General features: G+C 50.8%; 1 protein-coding gene across 3 annotated transcripts in view; it reads right to left on the bottom strand.

The window, feature by feature from the left end:
• Positions 1 to 23,621, bottom strand: part of MIGA2 (mitoguardin 2) — a 147,297-nt gene that overhangs the window by 66,561 nt on the left and 57,115 nt on the right. For all 3 annotated transcript variants that reach the window (XR_013595150.1, XM_078646266.1, XM_078646265.1), the window contains exon 10: positions 9,026 to 9,098. Coding sequence is in view for 2 of the 3 variants with exons in the window: in XM_078646266.1 (XP_078502392.1) it covers positions 9,026 to 9,098 (73 nt within the window). In the remaining variant the exon portion in view is untranslated. The remainder of the gene's footprint in view (positions 1 to 9,025; positions 9,099 to 23,621) is intronic.

Here is a 23,621-nt window from a genome sequence, read left to right on the forward strand (position 1 = left end):
TGCTTTTAAAACTTGAATTAAGGATTTCACGTGGGCCCAGGAGGTGAACAGTAAATAGAAGGATCCTACCCTCAGAGGAGATAGTTGCAAAACTAGCATAGGCCTAAACTGGGCAAGGAGAGAAACAATTTAATTCTTCATATTAGAGTAAGGGATATGGAGAATAGAAATGTGTTGAAAGAAGAGCTATTGGGCATAGAAGAAGAAAATAGACAGATGCAACACTTGAACTACAAATGGAATTTAAAGCTAAGATGAAAGAGAAAGTTTGGCAAGTGTGGGAAGCTAGCAGAGCCAGAGATATAGTGCAGGGGGAGTGCTGTGGGAAATTGTTGGCATGGAAGACCAGGCTAGAGAGAAATCAAAACTAAATGAGTAAGACTGCAGTGGATAATGCGGGACATATCACTGAAGACTGTAGCAATATAGGAGAGGTCTTTCAGGGGTTCTTTCAAGAATTATATTCATAGGACATCTTAACAAATAGAGCGGCTTAAAGAAAAGCACCTCCCTAAACTGTCTCAGGAACAGCAAGGATACATAGGCCAGTAAATAAGTGAGATATTGGCCGCAGTAAAGAAAATAAAAAAAGGTAAGTGAGCTGGCACTGATTCTATCCCTATCGAACTCTACTCCACCATGGTAGAGAAGATCATCCCAATCTGGATTAAATTATTTAACTCTATTCTAGTAGAGGGTGAGCAGTTGCAGGAGTCATGGAACGAAGTGGTAATAACCTTAATTCCAAAGTCTGGCAAGAACCCACTTCAGTGCCAGTCATTCCGTCCCCTTTCCTTACTTAATAGCCATTATAAAATCTTTATCAGCATTTTGGCAGGTCGTCATTAATAAGGTAGCACTCGATCCATGAAGATCAAAGGGAGTTCATACCTGGGAGGAACTTGAGAGTTGAACCATGCCTTAATTGGTACTATAGATTTAGCTACAACGGAGGGTGCCCCCCCTCATGGTAGTGACAGTAGACGTCGCTAAGGCATTTGATAGAGTTAATAGGGGCTATCTCATGGCACTATTAGAACATTTTGGTATGGGTAAACCACTGATAAACTCCTTAGAGAAGATTTATAGGAATCCAACGGCTCGCATTCAGGTGAATGAGGGCCTATCTTCCCCGGTGAGGATAGAAAGGGGGACAAGGCAAGGGTGCCCTCAATCACCTATCCTTTTCGATCTTTATATAGAGCCACTCACCCAAAGCTTAAGAATAAATGAGGGTATAAAGAACTTTAAGGTAGACACATTTACTAGGAAGATTGCGTTATATGCGGACGATCTTATGCTCTTTACATCAGATGTCTACTCTGCTTTGCCACAACTTACGGTGGAAGCAAGAATGTTCAGAGCTTTTTCCGGGTATAAAATCAATGAGGAGAAAACAGAAATAATGACCTGGAATCAAAATGTTGGGGAAATAGACAGTGCTCCAGAAATGAGACACCTGAGGGTTCGCATTATTACGGACATATAGAAACTTGCTGCATTGAACCTTGAGAAAACTAGCCAGGAAGTTGGAAAACTGTTAAAAAGATGGCAGAATCTCCCCACTGTATTTAAGAGCGCGTTAACCTGGTAAAAATGTACATCCTACCTTAAGTTACCGTCTTGATCGACAATATCCCTTTAACTTCCATGCTCGTGACGGAACCACTCCGTCACGAGCCATGGACGGGCTGTGCTGGTGACGGAATGATTCCTCTCTGCCCACGCTGATGGAATTCCGGGCCTGTGCTGCGCGTTCTATTGAGCGGGCGGGGCTGTGACGGAACCACTCAGTCACAAGCACAGCGCGCCCATGGCTCGTGACAGAGTGGTTCCGTCACGAGCATGGCGGCGCCGCGCGGCCCCCCTCCCCTATAGCGCCGCGGCGGTATTACCGCCGCGGCCAAGGGGTTAAAATTTGAAAAAAAACTTTACAGGGGAAAATAACTACTTTTATCTGGGCCAATAAGGGTGTGCGTCTTTCCTGGAAGAAAATGAGGAGGAAGGTGGGAGCAGGTGGGCTGGGGCTATACTGCTGAGCATTCCAGTTTAAAAATAACAAAATGCTACCATTGACCCCCGATGAGACTTTTGTGGGCGGAATGTATGGAGTAATGCTTAGTGGATTATCTAAGGAAGGCTTCCTATAGGAAATTGGGCCCCCCAAATACTTCAAGAAGGTCAGATTAAAATGCCTAAAGGCAGTGGCAAGAACTTGGTTTGAGGTATAGCAGATATTAGTGAGCTGTCACCTATATAGGATTACCCTGGTACCCCAGAATTCATGCTTGATTCTCTTACGGACCCCCTCAGATAGAGTGGTATAAGCAGATGGGGACAGCTGCTAGATGGGGGGCAGAACCTGACATGGGAATACTGGAATCATAAGACAGAAGGGAAAATCTCCAGATTTATGATTTATATTAAATGAACTCATGGTTAAAGAATCAGGACTGGACCAACATGCGTTCCAATCAAATGGAAATTAACCTCCAAGACCCACAGGCCAAGAAGAAGGAAGTCGCACTATGGTACCAATACTTGCTGACAGCGGCCAACGGAACGATGAGGGCACACTCTTCCGCATGGGATGGATATATGCGGGACTTGGAGATGGAAGAGTTATGGCAAGTATCTTTATCTAGACTCTACATGATAGTTAAATCTGCTGCATTAAGGAAGAACCACTTTTATACCCTTCTCAGAGTTTACTGGACCCTGAAAAGGGTGGCGAAAATAAGGTGAAGTGGCGACCTCGAATGTAAATGGTGCGGAAGAAACCTTTGCCTCTTGTCCGATGCCGAAAAATTTTAGCTCGCGGTGAGGAAATATCCCTCTCAGTGACATTTGCAAAGCAGCGACATGGGTGAATCCACATAAATTTACAAAACAATTTTGTGTGGATGTTTATGCAAGACAACAAGCTCTAGTTAAACTAACAGCCCTTCAAACATTATTTCAAACAAGCACACCACCTCATGCCAAAGCCTGGCGTTGGCCCCTGCCTTTCCCCACACCCGCTGTGGATAAGGAGGGCTCTCCCAGAGCTAGCTGAGGCTGCAGAAACAGGGTCAGGTAATTGTGGAACAGCACAAGTCAAAGCCTTGCCTATCGGGTTCTCTGTGCTTTGTCATTTGAGAAGACGTGTGTACTCTTGTTGGCCACCACGATTGCCACAGTAGCGATTGTCTCTTGAGGCAGTGTTCGCCCACTGAGTGGAGTGCTCCTTTGGGATCAGACTGAGAGCACAAACCATACTGTAAGCCTTTACGGGGTCATTCAACATCTGTCAACTCCTTATAGAGCCTGTTAACAGCGAAGACTTGCCTAGCGCTTGGCCCCGGCGCTGGATGGTGATTCGGGGGTATGAGATGTGCTGCTGTGTCCCCAAGTGAGGCCCAGGGAGCGCCTGAGATGCTGGGGTGCAGCAAGGCTGCAGCTTCTTGTGCAGTTTACGTTGAAGCAACAGGGCTGGGGACTGATGGGCTGTATGGCTGTAAAGTCACCTAGAGCTGCCCGCCACCATGGTGAAAGACAAGGCCTAAATGAGGCAGGGGCAGCGAGATAAATTTGCCAAACCCCTGACACAACCGCTGTGCAGGGAAGAGGCCAGAGGATCTCCGCTACCACCAGTGGGCTAGTCAGATGGAGAACTGCATCAGGACACTGAAGCTAACCCTGCAGGCTATCGAAACCCACCCCCGTCAAGCACTGGAGACAAAAATCAGGGGAGGTGTTACGGCGGTTGCACTACTCCGCCAGGAACTAAGAAAAACCACAGGTCGGGTGGCAGTGGCCGAAACACGAATCGTGATGCTGGAAGGCACAGTGCGGGTACCGGAGCTAATTGGTCCAGAAGCTGGGAGGTGTGTTGGCGGCCATAGTTGAAGATGCCTTGGGGTGCTCTCGGCATTAACAACCTGCAGATCCTGGGGTGCCTGGAGGGAATGGAGGGCTCCCAACTGGAGCACTTCCTAGGAGAATTGTTCCCACAAGACCAGCTCTGGAAACGTTTCTTGAAAGAGAGAGTACATAGAAGAGGTGTGGTGCAGAAGCCTGGGTGCCTGACTCCGGACCACAGGGTTCACTGTTCGATCCCCGGCTCCGGCGACAGGTTAGCCCAGCACCATGCAACTCTGGGCAATAGTTTGCTTAATCTTCCAGACGGCCCCCAGTGCCGGGACACCTCTCCGGAGGTAGCTGTGGGCTTTACAAATGCTGGCATTTACATTTACACAGGGACTAAGGTCAGAGCCTCCAGCCAGGGGACTCCCTGAGACAAGTGTTTGCCCGATTATTGAACTATTGTGATGAAAACTTGGTTCTCCGCACAGTCCAAGGGCTGGGGGAGGTTAGACACAAATCCAGAAGGATCCTTGAATTCCCGGATTTTCCAAAACTGGTGAAACAGCAGCGGAAAACATTTGAACTGGTGAAACAGAAACTGCAGGCCCTGCAAATAAAACATATGATTACCTCATCAACCTTAAGGTAATCTTTAGGGTTAAAGTCCACGTGTTTGATAATCCTGGCCAAGTGTGACAGTGGATAGAAGAATGACCACTGCCACAACCCGCGCCATTGGCAGCCGCCTCCGGAGAGACCTGGTCGTGGATGGAGGCTGGTGGGAGCTGCCGTAGGTCCCGAGGGGGCCATCAAGGAAGGTCATGATCACGTAAAGGAGACGTCCGCTCGCCCCCATGGAGGCTGAGGAGGCTCAATCATCCAACACAGACATTCGTGATGCACTGGCTGCTGATCAGCGCAGGGAGGTCAGTGAAAGGGCTCGGACACTGAAGACAAGGCAGCGTCTCGCAGAGATATGCTCCATATGGTGAACTGCAACTGAGTGAATGTTGAGGGCCGGATCTTCACTGAGGAAGGGAGAAGCTCAAATGAGATGTTGGAAGGGTGGTGTGGGCGACAGACTTGCCCCAAGTTGGGAAAGTGGGTAGTTAAAAACCCAGGTCAGGGAAAAGTGGGGTGGAGGAACAAGTGGGATTAAGTTTAGGCAGTCAGTGGGGAACACAGAATGACACGCGGTCACACAAGCACAACACCGGGCGATATAGCGGATACAGTCAATACAATTCACACCTGTAGGAATGGCAACAGAGCAGACTGCTGGCCAACACCCTGACCCACTGACGGTTCTTTCATGGAACATGAACTGGCTGGGTTGTAAAATCAAGAGAAGGGTCAGAACACACTGTATCCGTAGGCACTCCCATGACCTGGTTCTCCTGCAGGAGACACACCTGCTGGGTAACGCCTGCAAGTGTCTACATGATGGTGGATACATGGTGCTGGCCCAAGCAGGATACACAAGAGACACCCGAGGTGTTGCAATCTTAACTAAGAATAACCCTCTGTTCCAAGTGGATAAGAAGTGGATTGAGCCCGAGGGTTATTACGTGGCAGTTAAGGGCAGGTGGCGCCGGAGCGAGGTGCTGATCATTGATGTGTATGCCCCGGCACAGCTCCTGAAGCAGATACTAGAGAGCCTTAGCCCCATCCTCATCGGGACGTCCAATGAGCTCCCTATAATAGGTGTGATGATGTTATGGACCGAGGGTTAGATAGACACTCACCCTGGCAGACATGGCCCAACGCATCAGCAGAGCTTACATACTATGCCCATGCGCTGGGCCTTTGTAACATCTGGCAGTTTCTTCACCCATTTAAAGAGACAATTCTCATTTCTCTCCAGGGTGTATGGGTCCCTGTCGAGATTAGACTACTTATTTGTCACCGAGAATGAGATACCCTTGGTGGGAAGCAGTCAGTATCTGGCCCAAGGGATAGGGGACTATTCGCCTTTGTTGGTCAAACTAGGTATCCGACACTCCCAAAGAGCACACTATTGATGGCTAGAAGCCTGGGATGATGCAGACATAGTGGAGTCCTTGCAGGTGCATACTCAAGTATGCTTTGAAGATAACAAGGGGTCAGTGTCCTCTCCAGTTATCCTCTGGGAGGCGTATATGGCAGTACTTGGAGATAAGGCCCAGACTAAGAGAGAACACAACAGATGGAAGGTGGCCTCTTACACCTGGAGCGGGCCTGACCAGATACGGGGAAAGAGACATCCATCCACTCCTGGAGGCGACACAAAACCAGTACTAAATACATGTGACACAAGTGGCCCGTAAACGTTACTTAGGGGTGCAAAAGGAATTCTACGACACAGGAGATAAGGTGGGGCACCTTCTCGCATGAATGGGGAGGTTGTGAGGTTGGTGGCTGAATTGGAAGTAGTCACCCGCTCAGACACAGCCTGAGTGTTTGTGGAGTACTATTGCAGGCTCTAGGCGGCCCAGGAGGGCAGCACGGAGCAAGAAATTATGGAATTCCGGGCAGAAGTGCCTGTCCCCATCCTGAGCACAGTGGACAGAGACATACTTGAGGCCGACCTGTCACTAGAGGAGGTGGGGGGAGTGTAGGAAAGTCCCCCTTTTGATATGGTCACCCCCACTTTTTGCCTGATACATGATGTGCGACAAGGACCAGGAGCTCTGGTCCGAACAATGGTGGCCTGACCATCTTAAACCCGCCCCGTCACCCAAGGAGGCTGTACAGAACTTGGGTGTTTCGCTGGACTGACTTTTGAGAAACAGACAAGAGTTGTTGCCGCGGTCTGCTTTGGGCTCTTGAGAGGATTGAGGCCTTGCTTGGCTTTTTTCCTCCTAGAGTGTGCCAAACCATCGTGCAGGCCTCCATTCTTGCTAGGCTCAATTATGGTAATTCCTTATATCTGGGTGCCAACAAAGCCTGTATTAAACGCCTGCAGAGGGTTCAGAACGCGGCAGCACGCATGTTAGTGTCTCTACCAAGATCTCAGTCGGTGGCACATGTGCTTCCTAGGCTACACTGGCTGCCCATTGAAGAACGCATTCAGTTCAAGGTGCTGTGCATCTCATTATAAAATCTTGATGCACCAAGCAACTACAGGGCTATCTGGTTTATTGACGCACTATATGCCCAGGCGTGCTCTGAGATCTGCCAATCGCGGGCTTGTTTGTGTCCCCCGAGTCTGGAGAGCGGGGACTGGGGGCCGTTCGTTCGGCCTCCTGGCGGCCAAACTGTGCAATTCCCTTCCAGCGCATATCCGTGATATCCCTCATCTTCTGACGTTCCGTAAGTCTCTAAAAACCTGGCTGTTTCCTACTGTCTGAGGTTTAGTCGCTTCTGGGTCTCTCTGTTTTTTCCTTGGGTTTCTGGTTGCACTGGGACGCCTCGTCGCTGAGGCAGCTATGCGCATTAGAAATCTTTTATAAATAAATAAAAATAAATAAATGTGATTTCGACTGAAAGTGCACTGGGTTCAGTTTTGGGAGGGAGGGGCGTGAATGCACACGCATCTGCTGGGACTAGGGAGGTTGATGCTCGATATAATAACTAACTGAGATGGATAAAGTTGACATGAACGTGTACGCAGGGTAACTGCGATTTGAAGATGGACATGTATTGCCTTGTGTTTCTTTTTGTGCCCGATGTAAACTTTGCGTTCTTAAGAAAATGTACCAATAAAAATATTCCTCCAAAAAAAGAAAGTGCACTGGGTTCCAGCTTTCTATTTTAGTGCTGTTTTGTTAGAGGAGGTTTGGGCCTTATTCAGAGTTCTCTGAAGATCTTCAATAGCTGAGGACTCTAATGAGAAGCTTATGCATCATCCATGTATGCCTGTACCCCTACTCGAGTGTCATTGAACATTTGGCAAAGAGGTGCCAAACAGAGGTTAAAGAGAGCACGTGATACTGGAAAACAAGCTGCGGGGTTGAGACCTCTTGGGTAAGAATGGCTCAAAGAAATCCTTTGGGTGCGCTGCAAGGGAAAGGAGCAGAAGCATTTTGATGGTACTCTCAAACGCAATGTGAATAACCTAACGGGATAAGCTGATTCACTGAATCAAATTCAGCCGACTAGACGAACATAAGCAGCTGGTAAGCCAGCTCTGTCCCAAACAGCCAAGAGGACACTACCTGTGCCATGATTGGGCTGAAAATCTGATTAGCAGGGATAAAAAGTTATTACAGTCCAGGTTCAACTTCAGATACTTGAATTCAAACTTCTCCAAGATCTTAGCTGCCACAGCAAGCTTGAATTTGGAGCAAGAGGAGAGAAAATGGAGAGAGAAGAAGGTTGTTAATCAAACAGTGATGGAGACCTTAATAAAAATGAGATAAAAATGTAAGAAGTACAAGGTAGTGAAAAATGAGGCACGAGACTCGATCAAGAATAGGCAGGCTTTGTATTGGGCAACCCAGCACTCTGCTCCGTAGATCAACTTTGGCCCCTACACCTATTTTTTCTCGTTTTACAATTTCTAGACTGGTCCTCTACAGAAATAGTCACCTGGGGCCCTCACAAGAGAAAATGTAAGGTACTGCCGCAAACACTATCCTCGAGTTAAGAATATATCCGGGAGGGCTTATTAACAAAAGCTACCTGCAGTTTCGGAGGGACGTTCCATGCAAGTAGTTCTTCAGACTTCAAGAGGCCATTTAAACTTTTGCTACACAAAACCAAAATGTAAAGCTGCATTTACATTTTTAGATGCAAGAAAACCTGCAACTGGTGTCATTTCTGTTCTGCTGTTTTAAATAAGTCTCCACAACAGGAGTGACTTTCTCAGAAAAGATTTGATGAGGGATAGTGGTGGTTTAGAGCAGGCGTCGGTGAAAATAGCATATTTCATTATGCACAGAACATACGGCATAGGTTTCTTCAACTGTCTAGAAAAAAAGCTGTGAATTCAGCATTTATTTTAAGTCAGACTCATGAATGACTGACGAAAGCCATCACCACTCAAGAGGAGATGGACCAAACCCTTTCACACAGACTTCATTTTTAAACAAATGCGGATGCGTTTGAACCACTGGGCCTTATTGCAACAAATGTACAACTGGAGGCCCGTTCCCACACTTTAACCTTTTCCCACCCACTCTCCTATCACCCAATAGGCTACAGAAGGGTGGAGACCTGGTAGAAAGACATTGTAGGGCAGTAATAGTGGAACCAGTACCTCAAAGGCCTGCCGGACACAGTGCAGCTTCGCCAGGAAATCCTGATCGTTGCAGCAGTCTAAGAGCTCAGTCCTGAAACAATAAGAGGAAAATGTGAAAGAGGAATGGGAGCAGACGCACAATAGCTGCACATAAACATTTTTACGTGGTCTTTCAGGACCCCCAGACAGGAGCCACTGGTCCGAGAGCTCCCCGCGAGAAAGAACACGCTGATCCTTGAGCTCGCAGTGCTAACATACAGCCTACTCCCTAGAACACAGTGTGACTACACAGATTGAACCTAAGCTGGATGGGAACACTTGTGCTAGGTGGGCAGAAAAACTATTGGTAACGTTGGGGAGGAAAAGGAAGGGCTGGCAACGGGTACCACTTTTAGCGTGAACTGGGACACATTAAAGACAGTTTTGTTACATTTCAGAAATGATTATTTCTCGGATTATTTGATTTTACTGGAGACAAAACATAGGCTTCGATGAAAAATTAATTTTTCCTCGAGAATCCCAAGAGAATGACATGTGTATCCTCCCAGAAGTAGTGAAACTACAGCTTGCATTTTCTTTTTAGGTCTGGATAGGGAAAGGTCTAGTCAGCCTTGCCTCCAAGCTGACAGCAGTGTAACATCAAATCTGCTAGATACTGTCTTGCACAAGAAGCCTACGATGGCACGCTTAGGAAGAGTGTGCCTGCACTTCAGTTGAGTGAACATGATTTGGGGAGTGGTTAGCAGCTTGGTATTGGCCGCTGCCCAAAAATTTAGTCTGCCAGGGACAATCAGAGGAAACTATTGGACAGGGTGCGCACAGCGGTGTGCAAAGCAGAAACTACAGCCAAACCCTCCTGACCCCCAGGCAAAGGTACAAGCACTCGCAGATTGGGTGCACTTCTTAGAAGGCCCGGCGGAATACCATCAGCATCATTGGGATGGAGAAGGAAACAGAGCTCCAACCCCTCTCATTACAAGGAGTCTTGACTCTCCAAAAAGGTTGTTCCTAGAAGTCTCTCGGCCTGGTTCACAGCTGAGAGGGCCCATAGAGTCCCGGCAAAGACAACACTGCCTAGGGCTTCACCCCAAGTCATCGTTGGGAAGTTCCTTAATTGACCAGGACACTGTGCTTTAGCATACATGACAAGAGAGACATTTCGAGATCAGTCCCTGGAAAGTCATGCTCTTCCCAGATTATACTCTGGCAGTAGAACAACAACGAGGCAGCTGAACGGAAGTTAAAAAGAAACTCCGCACATGGTTTCCCAAATACACCCTCTTGTTCCCAGCCAAACTAAAGATTATGGCTAAATCAGCAAACATTCTTCTCCTCTGAACCAGTGGAGGCCTGGGACTGGGCAGACTACCACAAGACTAAAGATGCAAAATCAGATGATGACAGAGCCTTGCTTGCAAACTTTATCCACAATGCGACAAGGTAGCAGATGCGTGATTCGATAACTCCCATTCCCCGATTTCGGGTTGTCCTGACCACCTCGCATTCATGTGGGGAGACTTTAATGGAGTCTGATGTGCAGTTTGATCGCTCACAACCTCTCGTGCCCAAGAGTCCTGGAAGACACACTGGTTCCTTGAAGATGAGTGGTATAAGAAACACCCAACATTTCAGGAGTACTTGAGCTACTCAGTGGTTCATGTTCGTCCTGATCGGATTATCTTTCAGTATAACTTACTCCCCGAGGTCGGTGCGGTAGAATATTTGGGCCGCACCATCTCAGCCCATAACTCTTATTGGTTACATTTCTTGCAGGGTGTGTATAGCGCCCATACCTACATGGAGGCTTCAATGTAGGACCCTATTATCCAAGAGTCATTAGGGAATTTATACAGAGATTCTTTGAGGAGAATGAAGGCTTGCTTGGCCCCTGCACTAACATTTGGGTGGACTTTAAAGTGGCACTTCCTGGTCACTGTATACAAACCACCGCTTGACAGGCAACTTACAGCACTATGTCAGGTTGCTTGACCTAGACTGAAATATTTTCTCTTTCCCTGCACAAGAAGCTGTTTTGCACAAGGCCAAAGAAGAGCATACAGCCTTGGTTGAGCAGCAGCACTATTTGGATTATGTAGCATAAATGGCCCATGAGCATGCTGAGGGGGACAATCTGGCAGGATGCTGGCCAGGATGGCGAATGGGGAGAAGCATGGGGTCTCCCGGACATGGGTTACGAAGCTGACGATGAATCTACAGTTATTATATGGAGACACAAATAAGGCATTTATAAACTACTGTTAGCAGTTATATAGCAATAACGATGAGGCGTCTGATTCAGCAACAGTAGTTTTTAGAGGTAATCCCATTACCTAGGCTGACACACCAGCGCAAAGATGAATTAGGGCAACTGATTTCCTTACAGGAAGTTAAAGAAAACATTTCAGTTTTGGCGTGGGGTGAAGTTCCTGGCACAGACGGCCTCCCTCGAGAATTTCACCTCCTTTGCAGACCTTTACAGTGGAGCCTTGGAACTCCAGATTCTCCCCAACTACCTCCAAGGCAAAGTTCATCCCCCTTTTAGAACCTACTCCCCGATGAGCTATTCACAAATCGCCACCTCTCCTTATCAATTGTTGGCTATAGAAAACTATTAGCTAACAAGTTGTTGCCTTATATACAGCGCCTTATCCATTTATACTAAAATAGCTTCATCCTGGACTGTAGGATGGCAGGAAATATACAGCATTTTTTTTAAATATTGGCCAACGCGGTATCCGGACGCAGCGGTTTTATCAGTTGACATAAGGTGTTAGACCGTTATGGTACTGGGAACACCTTCCATGGATGGGTTACGGTCCTCTACACCCTCACAACAACGCGGGTCTGTAAGAGGCCGTGTATTATCAGAGCATTATCAGGTAGGCAAGGGCACCCAACTTACCCCCTCCTGTTCGCACTGGCAATTGAGCCAGTCATGTTGCGCCTTCAAAGGACCTGTGGAAATTGGGGGATCCCAAATGGTGGCATGCACAACATAGTTTCCCTCTAATCAGATGACCTGTTATACCTGAAAGAGGCAGAAAATAATATTACTGAGGTTATTAGAGCACTGAACGTTTTTGGCAGCCAATCTGGGCCGAGGGTGAATTGGGGGAGGCCAATTCATTCCCATTGAGGCAGGAAGCCCCCACGGTGTGGAATGATCCATTGGCTACACTCCTTAAATGGGACGCATCCACCTTCAAATACTGGGGAATACAGTCCTACCAGGAGATGGTAGACATCAATGAGGGCTATACAGGACACGCCATGAGGTCTCGCCGCTCTCAGGTGGCCTTCGTGACGATCTCAAGTGACCTCCGTGGGGCTCTCAAGTGACCTCCGTGGGGCTCTCAAGTGACCTCCGTGGGGCTCTCAAGTGACCTCCGTGGGGCTCTCAAGTGACCTCCGTGGGGCTCTCAAGTGACCTCCGTGGGGCTCTCAAGTGACCTCCGTGGGGCTCTCAAGTGACCTCCGTGGGGCTCTCAAGTGACCTCCGTGGGGCTCTCAAGTGACCTCCGTGGGGCTCTCAAGTGACCTCCGTGGGGCTCTCAAGTGACCTCCGTGGGGCTCTCAAGTGACCTCCGTGGGGCTCTCAAGTGACCTCCGTGGGGCTCTCCAGTGACCTCCGTGGGGCTCTCCAGTGACCTCCGTGGGGCTCTCCAGTGACCTCCGTGGGGCTCTCCAGTGACCTCCGTGGGGCTCTCCAGTGACCTCCGTGGGGCACTCCAGTGACCTCCGTGGGGCTCTCAAGTGACCTCCGTGGGGCTCTCAAGTGACCTCCGTGGGGCTCTCAAGTGACCTCCGTGGGGCTCTCAAGTGACCTCCGTGGGGCTCTCAAGTGACCTCCGTGGGGCTCTCAAGTGACCTCCGTGGGGCATCCAGTGACCTCCGTGGGGCTCTCAAGTGACCTCCGTGGGGCTCTCAAGTGACCTCCGTGGGGCTCTCAAGTGACCTCCGTGGGGCTCTCAAGTGACCTCCGTGGGCCTCTCAAGTGACCTCCGTGGTGCTCTCAAGTGACCTCCGTGGTGCTCTCAAGTGACCTCCGTGGGGCTCTCAAGTGACCTCCGTGGGGCTCTCAAGTGACCTCCGTGGGGCTCTCAAGTGACCTCCATGGGGCTCTCAAGTGACCTCCATGGGGCTCTCAAGTGACCTCCATGGGGCTCTCAAGTGACCTCCATGGTGCTCTCAAGTGACGCTCTCAAGTGACCTCCATGGGGCTCTCAAGTGACCTCCGTGGGGCTCTCTAGTGACCTCCGTGGGGCACTCCAGTGACCGCCGTGGGGCACTCCAGTGACCTCCATGGGGCTCTCAAATGACCTCCGTGGGGCATCCAGTGACCTCCATGGGGCTCTCAAGTGACCTCCGTGGGGCTCTCTAGTGACCTCCGTGGGGCACTCCAGTGACCTCCGTGGGGCATCCAGTGACCTCCGTGGGGCTCTCAAGTGACCTCCGTGGGGCTCTCAAGTGACCTCCGTGGGGCTCTCAAGTGACCTCCGTGGGGCTCTCAAGTGACCTCCGTGGGGCTCTCAAGTGACCTCCGTGGGGCTCTCAAATGACCTCCGTGGGGCTCTCTAGTGACCTCCGTGGGGCTCTCTAGTGACCTCCGTGGGGCTCTCTAGTGACCTCCGTGGGGCTCTCTAGTGACCTCCGTGGGGCTCTCTAGTGACCTCCGTGGGGCTCTCTAGTGACCTCCGTGGGGCTCTCTAGTGACCTCCGTGGGGCTCTCTAGTGACCTCCGTGGGGCTCTCAAGTGACCTCCGTGGGGCTCTCAAGTGACCTCCGTGGGGCTCTCAAGTGACCTCCGTGGGGCTCTCAAGTGACCTCCGTGGGGCTCTCAAGTGACCTCCGTGGGGCTCTCAAGTGACCTCCGTGGGGCTCTCAAGTGACCTCCGTGGGGCTCTCAAGTGACCTCCGTGGGGCTCTCAAGTGACCTCCGTGGGGCACTCCACTGACCTCCGTGGGTCTCTCAAGTGACCTCCCTGGGGCTCTCAAGTGACCTCCATGGGGCATCCAGTGACCTCCATGGGGCTCTCAAGTGACCTCCGTGGGGCTCTCAAGTGACCTCCGTGGGGCTCTCAAGTGACCTCCGTGGGGCATCCAGTGACCTCCATGGGGCATCCAGTGACCTCCATGGGGCTCTCAAGTGACCTCCATGGGGCTCTCAAGTGACCTCCGTGGGGCTCTCAAGTGACCTCCGTGGGGCTCTCAAGTGACCTCCGTGGGGCTCTCAAGTGACCTCTGTGGTGCTCTCAAGTGACCTCCGTGGTGCTCTCAAGTGACCTCCGTGGGGCTCTCAAGTGACCTCCGTGGGGCTCTCAAGTGACCTCCGTGGGGCTCTCAAGTGACCTCCGTGGGGCTCTCAAGTGACCTCCGTGGGGCTCTCAAGTGACCTCCATGGTGCTCTCAAGTGACGCTCTCAAGTGACCTCCATGGGGCTCTCAAGTGACCTCCGTGGGGCTCTCTAGTGACCTCCGTGGGGCACTCCAGTGACCTCCATGGGGCTCTCAAATGACCTCCGTGGGGCATCCAGTGACCTCCATGGGGCTCTCAAGTGACCTCCGTGGGGCTCTCTAGTGACCTCCGTGGGGCACTCCAGTGACCTCCGTGGGGCTCTCAAATGACCTCCGTGGGGCATCCAGTGACCTCCGTGGGGCTCTCAAGTGACCTCCGTGGGGCTCTCAAGTGACCTCCGTGGGGCTCTCAAGTGACCTCCGTGGGGCTCTCAAGTGACCTCCGTGGGGCTCTCAAGTGACCTCCGTGGGGCTCTCAAGTGACCTCCGTGGGGCTCTCAAGTGACCTCCGTGGGGCATCCAGTGACCTCCGTGGGGCTCTCTAGTGACCTCCGTGGGGCTCTCAAGTGACCTCCGTGGGGCTCTCAAGTGACCTCCGTGGGGCTCTCAAGTGACCTCCGTGGGGCTCTCAAGTGACCTCCGTGGGGCTCTCAAGTGACCTCCGTGGGGCTCTCAAGTGACCTCCGTGGGGCTCTCAAGTGACCTCCGTGGTGCTCTCAAGTGACCTCCGTGGGGCTCTCAAGTGACCTCCGTGGGGCTCTCCAGTGACCTCCATGGGGCTCTCAAGTGACCTCCGTGGGGCTCTCAAGTGACCTTCGTGGGGCATCCAGTGACCTCCGTGGGGCTCTCAAGTGACCTCCGTGGGGCTCTCAAGTGACCTCCGTGGTGCTCTCAAGTGACCTCCGTGGTGCTCTCAAGTGACCTCCATGGGGCATCCAGTGACCTCCGTGGGGCTCTCAAGTGACCTCCGTGGGGCTCTCAAGTGACCTCCGTGGGGCTCTCAAGTGACCTCCGTGGGGCTCTCAAGTGACCTCCGTGGGGCTCTCAAGTGACCTCCGTGGGGCTCTCAAGTGACCTCCGTGGGGCTCTCAAGTGACCTCCGTGGGGCTCTCAAGTGACCTCCGTGGGGCTCTCAAGTGACCTCCGTGGGGCTCTCAAGTGACCTCCGTGGGGCTCTCAAGTGACCTCCGTGGGGCTCTCAAGTGACCTCCGTGGGGCTCTCAAGTGACCTCCGTGGGGCTCTCAAGTGACCTCCGTGGGGCTCTCAAGTGACCTCCGTGGGGCTCTCAAGTGACCTCCGTGGGGCTCTCAAGTGACCTCCGTGGGGCTCTCAAGTGACCTCCGTGGGGCTCTCAAGTGACCTCCGTGGGGCTCTCAAGTGACCTCCGTGGGACTCTCCAGTGACCTCCATGGGGCTCTCTAGTGACCTCCCTGGGGCACTCCAGTGACCTCCGTGGGGCTCTCCAGTGACCTCCATGGGGCTCTCTAGTGACCTCCATGGGGCTCTCTAGTGACCTCCATGGGGCACTCCAGTGACCTCCGTGGGGCTCTCAAGTGACCTCCGTGGGGCTCTCAAGTGACCTCCATGGGGCTCTCAAGTGACCTCCATGGGGCTCTCAAGTGACCTCCATGGTGCTCTCAAGTGACCTCCGTGGGGCTCTCAAGTGACCTCCGTGGGGCTCTCAAGTGACCTCCGTGGTGCTCTCAAGTGACCTCCATGGTGCTCTCAAGTGACCTCCATGGGGCTCTCAAGTGACCTCCGTGGGGCTCTCAAGTGACCTCCGTGGTGCTCTCAAGTGACCTCCGTGGTGCTCTCAAGTGACCTCCATGGGGCATCCAGTGACCTCCATGGTGCTCTCAAGTGACCTCCGTGGTGCTCTCAAGTGACCTCCGTGGTGCTCTCAAGTGACCTCCGTGGGGCTCTCAAGTGACCTCCGTGGGGCTCTCAAGTGACCTCCATGGGGCTCTCAAGTGACCTCCGTGGTGCTCTCAAGTGACCTCCATGGGGCATCCAGTGACCTCCGTGGGGCTCTCAAGTGACCTTCGTGGGGCTCTCAAGTGACCTTCGTGGGGCTCTCAAGTGACCTCCGTGGGGCTCTCAAGTGACTTCCGTGGTGCTCTCAAGTGACCTCCGTGGGGCTCTCAAGTGACCTCCGTGGGGCTCTCAAGTGACCTCCGTGGGGCTCTCAAGTGACCTCCGTGGGGCTCTCAAGTGACCTCCGTGGGGCTCTCAAGTGACCTCCGTGGGGCTCTCAAGTGACCTCCGTGGGGCTCTCAAGTGACTTCCGTGGTGCTGTCAAGTGACCTCTCTTCCCCTTATGGGGGCTGGGCGGACAGCCCTCTCTATAGTGATAATGCTGCCGTGCCTACTTTAGTATATGCTCATTTACCATGTATTTTCCCTAGGCAACATTTCAAAGACGTGACAGTTTCTTATAAAACGTCATGTAGAATGCCCCACCCCAGGGTGACCTTACTCACCCTCAAGAGACCGGTAATTCAGGGGGGCCGAGGGACCCTGGATTTCGAGTTGTATTATATAGTAGCAGAGATACAATGACTTTAACAATGGTTGGAATAGAGGAACCTAGCAGCAACAGTTCAAGGTCTCACACTTCATTAGTTGGATCTTAGAGCCCAGAGCGACCATAGAAAACAACTCTCTGGCTCCAGCGGACCAGGGCAGTACTGCCATAAGAGGGCACTGCAGCAGGCAAAAGACACACCCTCGTATACCCCCAATTTAACACTTAGCCTGTTGTTGGCAAATGTGTTGGCCTGTGGTAACAGAACAGTGACCTGCTGGAAAAGGGCGTGGATTACCACACTGGTGGATCTCTTTGAGAATGGGGTTTTAATCAATTTAGATTCTTTATTGACGAACACTGGTCTCCCCCTGGCTCTTTTTTGGCTGATAGCCACAGATGTGCATAGTGTTTGGGATTATTAGTTCTTTCATATGATGTGGAAGTGCCCCGTAATCGTCCAGTTCTGGCATGAGATCCAGGCTCTGCTAAATCGAGTGAGAGAACGCAGGACACATTCAACCCCTGACGCGAGTCTCATAGGTTTAAGCCTCCCGTCCTAAACGTAGTACGGCAGCTACAAAGTTTGCTGACCTCCTACTGATGTTGAGGCAATGGGCCATAACAATGACTTGGAAATTCATTACGGGTCCCCTTATTCAGCAATGGCTAACAGTGGTCCATAAAGTTGTTGTCAGCGAAAGCACAGCACCTTGCTGAGAAGAGGATTACATAAATACCATATTGACGGAGAGTGGGACAAACTTCACACAGAAGTGTTCGGGCCGAGAAAGACGATACAAGACCCCCTTGATACACTTACTGATTTCCGCCCACAGCATGGCGACATACCGCCTTTAAAACAAGATGGTGCTCTTCATGACTATTGGAACCTGTTTCTCTCTCCTCAACTTGGACACTTGCTTCCCCTATGCAAAAGAAACCCTTGACTATGTTTACAATCCTGGTGTGTCCCCACGAGTGGCTCAGAGGATCCACACTATGCTTGTAACTGTTTACTGAGAATACTATGCATTATCTGTTTAAGACTTTGGGGAAAGCGAAGGTTTGGTTAGGAGTTGTTATGGAATATTATCTCACTTTCGTGAATTTAGCTACATTCTTCGCCTTCAAGTGTCTACTGAGATGAACAGACTGCTGTAATGACCAGAAAGGTTTTGAAACTGTGACAATAAAACAAAATGGTGTTCCTACCACACCTGACAGATGACCTGATTGTTTATACAGTGAAGAGCCTGTAAACTAAGACACTCGTGAATATGTGCATGTGTTAAAATCTGGTTTGCGATGTCAACATTATCGGCGCCATCTTGTCCCCTTTCAGACTCACGCACACTTGCAGCAGCAGCCATTTTTTTGAAAACCATGGTCTCTCTCTGCCCACTGCCAATAGCCAGCGCGTTTCTCCCCCTCACCCCCCGGCCTCGCAAGCATCCCCCGCGCACCGACAGCCCCCGGTCTCTCCTGCCTGGGCCATAAATGCACCTCCAGCGCGACCCTGCCTCCGAGCCACATCCCGTGCTGAACCCCCTCACTCTTTCATCTCATTCATAGGACAGGCCCTTTTGATAACCTCTTCCTCCCTGCCAGATTGTCCGGCCTGATCCCAGGCCATCACCTAGCCCAACAGATGCAGTTTATTGCCCCCTACAGTAGAACCTCGCCTCACATCAAAGGAGCGGTGATTAATCAATGCCTTCACACCCCTAGATCCGACCGATCGCCCGCATTCCTGTTTCCAGCGGAATGTCCAGCTGCGCGATAGCCATCATGCTGAGATTTGCGTGGGGACCCCTACTGTAGATATGTGTGAGAAAGGGCCTGAACCGGGGATTCCAAAGATGCCTTTTTCGTACTTCAAAGCAATACCACGGATGTCATAAATGTAATAAAGCCATAAACTTGTGTATAAGAGGCCAGGCCTCAGAGATGCGGTTAGAGCACCTCGAGAAGATACCCTGTTGTCTGATTTGACGTGTTCTGCTCCGTCGGAATAAACTCCTGTTTCTTGCCTTCCAGTCTCCAGCGCCTGCCTCTTCATTTGGTAACCTTGAGTTGGGTGAGAGGCGGCTATCGCCGGGCAATCCTTGAAAAGGGGTAATCGATCTGACCTGCTTGCCCTTTTTCCACAATTGGCGTCCCAAACGTGGGGCCCATCAGTGACACGTGGATCCAGTGGGAGAGGTCCCAACGACAGTGTGAACGACTGCAACGATCGGGAAAGAGCTCCTGCCCGATAGACCCTCGTCTGGCAGCCGATCATCCGAACTTCACCGGTTCCGAACAGACCTCTCTCGAGTGATCTACGGTCCTGACTGGGAACCATCAGGAGTGCCACAGCAATTACGGAGAATAGAGGACAATCAGGCGCTGGAGGCGGAAGACGAGAAACTGTCCATGCGGTCCGGGTAAGGTCGAGTAACACGACGAATTGCGAATTGATTGTTTGATTGTCTTGGAAAATACTAGTATTACGCATTTGATTGTTTGGTTCTGAGAGATTCTCTGTCTACAAACGGGGAAGGATAGGAGTATTCTCCCTTTGCAGATAGTGAAGGGTAGGAAGCGCAGGCTTTTGTCCCCTTTGTAACCCATCGCGCCTACTTCCCTCTCCATTGATTGATTGTTTGTTCGAGCATTAACTGTTCGAAATTGGTTCTCTGAAAGGATCTTCTCTGCCTACAAACGGGGAGGAACAGGAATTTCCCTCTCTCTTTGCAGATAGTGAAGGGTAGGTAGCGCAGGCTCTTGCCCCCGTTGTAACCCGTCGCGCCTATTTTATTCCTCATTTGATTGATTGATTGTTTGTCCGAACATTGACTGTTTGGAATTAGTTCTCTCTTTGGGTATTCCCTATTTGCGAATACTGTAGAATAGAAATATTCTGCCTAGTCTTCGCAAAGTAGTGAAGGATAGGTAGTGCAGACTTTTGTCCCCATTGTAACCCGTCATGCCTATCTTCGCCCCATTGTTCAGTAGTTGGTTCAGCCCGGACCGCTTATTAGAGGTGGATCATCCGGCTCCTCTGGAAGGCACCCCTAATAAGGATATGTTTTTAAAGTATGGACTAGTCGCCGTAGCTTATAGTAAGTTATGGCATAAATATACTAAAAAGGATCAGGAAAGTCAGTGGCCACTGATAGGATCCTTCGATGATACTAAAATAAGCGTGCTAGAAACAGCCCTTCGTAACCATAAAACAACGCCCACTATGCTTGATAGTTTTGGCATGTGGCGCAAAGAAACAGAACAGCGAAAGAAAAGGAATGAAGTCAGACTAGAAAAAGAATTACGAAAAGCAGCTCATTTAGCCGCGAACAAGTTGAAAGAAGAAATAAAAGAAAGAGGAAGCTAAACTAAAACAAGAATCTGAAACATCAAGCCAATGTCACGTTAGAACGCCCGCCACGCTTTACCCTGAGCTACCTTCGAAGCAGCGAGCGAACGATGATCTACTGCTAGGTCTCCCGATCATCTACATGCCCCCTCCATACGCCCCTTCCCAACCCCTAGTGCAACGCACGCAACCCCCAAGCACAGATGAGAGCGGTACCAGAGCCTCGGTCCTCACGGCCTCCGCGCCGGCCGAGCCCCTTGTACTCAGCGCAGCGCAAGCAGCAACAGTAGATGACCCCGACACTGAGAAGAAAGACTCCGCTAGATTAAATCGATTGAGTAAGAATGAACGAGCAGGGATTGATAAAATCGTAACAACGCTAGTGGAACGGAAAGAAAGCGAAGATTACGTAACAGATATATGCAATTCGTATGCCAATAACCACAAACGACACTTTGTTACACGTTTCTGTTACCACACCCTTAATGCTTATGAAGATCGGTACCAAGCCAAAGGTCCTGAAAGCCTAACGACTCTGTATAGAAAAGTCGACATTGGAGACGAAAGTGAGTGTGATGTGACGGACCTCTTCATGCGCACGCTTGAAGTCTCCCGCCACCTCACTGAACAAAGATTAGAAGCTAGCACCACGACACCTGTAGCGACTGTACCTCAAACCGAGGGAACTAACGCCATGATGCCGATAAGAGAAGCAGCTCCTTATTGGGTCCCCTCACGAGGACAGGGAACACACGACGATATTAACCACCAAGATGCAAGGGGGAGGGTAATGTACAACTGGGTCTACCAACCCTGGGATCGGCAAGACATCCTGACTTTTCGAAAGTCCTTGCCTGATCTACGAAAGAACCCCACTGCCTTCTACACAGAATTAGGTACCGCCTTGGGGTCGACGATTATGACCCTAGCGGACATCGACTTGTTTTTCGGGCTATGTCTACCAGCTGATGTGTGGAAGCTAATCCGGAAAGTCGACCACCTTGAGCTGTTCGGACATACCTGGTTACAACTCGATGGCATAGACAAGCAACTAGAGCCCGGACAGAAACCTTTGAAATCAATTCTAGACCTGCCAGACAAAATCGTACAAAAACTCAAAACCATAGTCCCAGAAAAGAAGGTGGACTGGTCGATAGTAACGGCCTGCTGCCAGAAACCCCAGGAAGACGTATCAGAATACTTTTCCAGGTTCAAAACGGTGTTCTCCGATTACAGCGGCCAGGACATGACCTCTGCAACCGGACATCACTTATTCGTCCAGAATTACGTAAAGGGCCTGACTCCAGAAGTCTCGCAGAAACTGCAGACTAGTGAAAGTAGTTGGGCTGCCTCCAAACCCGCGGCTATCCTTCAGATGGCTCAATACTACGAACGACAAAAGAATGAGAACGACAAAGCGACTGAGAGAAAGAAAAAGGACTTGAAAGAACGAGTAATGATCGCTCAATTGCAAGGAGCGACGATAGGTAGGGAACCGTACAAAGGACACTACCAGTCGACTGCCCCTAGAAATCCACCCCCTAAAGACCGTACCCCCGCGCCCTATGCTGGACGGACAGACATTGACGACAACCAGTGTGCGTTCTGCAAGGGATTTGGGCATTGGAAGTCCCAGTGTCCGGTCCTGTTAGAAATGTACAAAAATAGAGACACAAAAGACGTAGCGGATGGGCCGAAAAATAGAGGACAGGGACGAGGGCACACAAACGACGCTAGCAATGACAGACCAGGCAGACCGAACACTTTTGACCGCCCCCGACAGAACCAATGCCAGCAGGCTGACTGTGACGATGCCCGCGACTTCGCATAGGACTGCCAAGGGCAAGGGAGGGATCCAGTCGAACTCTATGTTGACCAGCAAGGTCCTTATGTCACCGCTAAGGTCCTAGGTACGAAGTCTCCATTTCTGGTAGACACTGGCGCGACACGTAGTGCGTTATCTAAACGACTGATTCCAAGGGCACCCTTGTCTGGCTCACACATAACATCAATAGGTTTTGATGGAACGCCCTCCACTAATCCCTTGTCCGCGCCGATCTCCTTCGACTTGGACAGTAACCCCACTGACACGACGTTTCTGCTTTCCTCCAACACCCCCGATGCCATTATGGGACTTGACTTACTGAAGCATTTCCGAGCTACTATTAGGTGTTCACAGGACGGAGTTCGAGTCATTCTGTACGATAACCCGACTCTGCTCAGACCTTATCCCTTACGACACATGTTCTCCACCTCTGACGCTGACTCATCCTTACTCGACTCTCTACCTCTGTATCTGTGGGCCAAAACTGACGCTGACGTAGGACGCATGATGATTGACCCTGTGCACATAACTGTTCGCCAAGATGCGATACTCCCAAAACTCCCACAGTATCAGATATCGCCCAAAGGTGAGAAGGCATTGGTAAAGATAATTCAGTCCTTGGTAGAGGCAGGAGTGGTAGAGGAAGTAGTCAGCAATATTTGCAACAGCCCTATCCTACCCATTGTAAAGAAGCAGGGTGAGGGAGATGAGAAAGCGTACCGCTTTATCATAGACCTTCGAGAGGTCAACAAAGTGGTTGTACCTCAGTACCCCGTAGTCTCGGATATCACCACCATTCTGACCCCGATTCCTTCCACAGCCACCACCTTCACTGTAATCGATCTCAAAAACGCATTCTTCTCCATCCCCATCCACCCAGACAGCCGCTACCTTTTCGGCTTCACGTTAAAATCCCGCTCATATAGATTTTGTAGAGCTCCCCAAAGTTACACAGAAAGTCCCAGCATCTATAGCCAGGCCCTCAAGAGACAGCTGGACGCCGTTCAGCTGCCGGATGGAGTGGTGTTGATACAATACGTCGATGATATCCTTTTGGCGGCCGACACCACTCCACTTGCAGTCACTACCACTGTCCAACTCCTGCACTTCCTTGCGGAAAATGGCCACAAGGTCTCCAAGAAGAAGTTGCAATTCTGCCAACCCCAGGTCACCTACCTAGGCCACCTCTTGTCCAAAGACGGGAGAAAGCTTACACCCGATCGAATTCAGGCCATTCTAGAAACCCCTGTCCCAAAGACCCAGAAACAAGTCCGCTCCCTGGTAGGCCTCACCTCCTTCTGCCGGCAGTGGTTGCCAAACTTCAGCCTCATTGTAAAGCCACTGCTTTCTCTACTAGCTAAAGATGTCCCCTTCCCGCTCCCTTGGACCCCCGAATGCCAATCCTCCTTCAAAGAACTTCGAGACGCCCTTTGTTCTGCACCAGTCCTAGGAACCCCCGATTATACCAAACCCTTCTCTCTCTACACTCACGAAAGGGAGGGATGCGCTTTGTCTGTCCTGACTCAAACCATCGGCTCCAAGCAACGACCATGTGCCTATTTCTCTGCCACTCTTGACCCCGTAGCGAGAGCCTTGCCTGCCTGCCTTCGAG

This window comes from Lissotriton helveticus, chromosome 5_1, assembly GCF_964261635.1.
Source record: "Lissotriton helveticus chromosome 5_1, aLisHel1.1, whole genome shotgun sequence".
Lineage (NCBI taxonomy): Eukaryota > Metazoa > Chordata > Amphibia > Caudata > Salamandridae > Lissotriton > Lissotriton helveticus.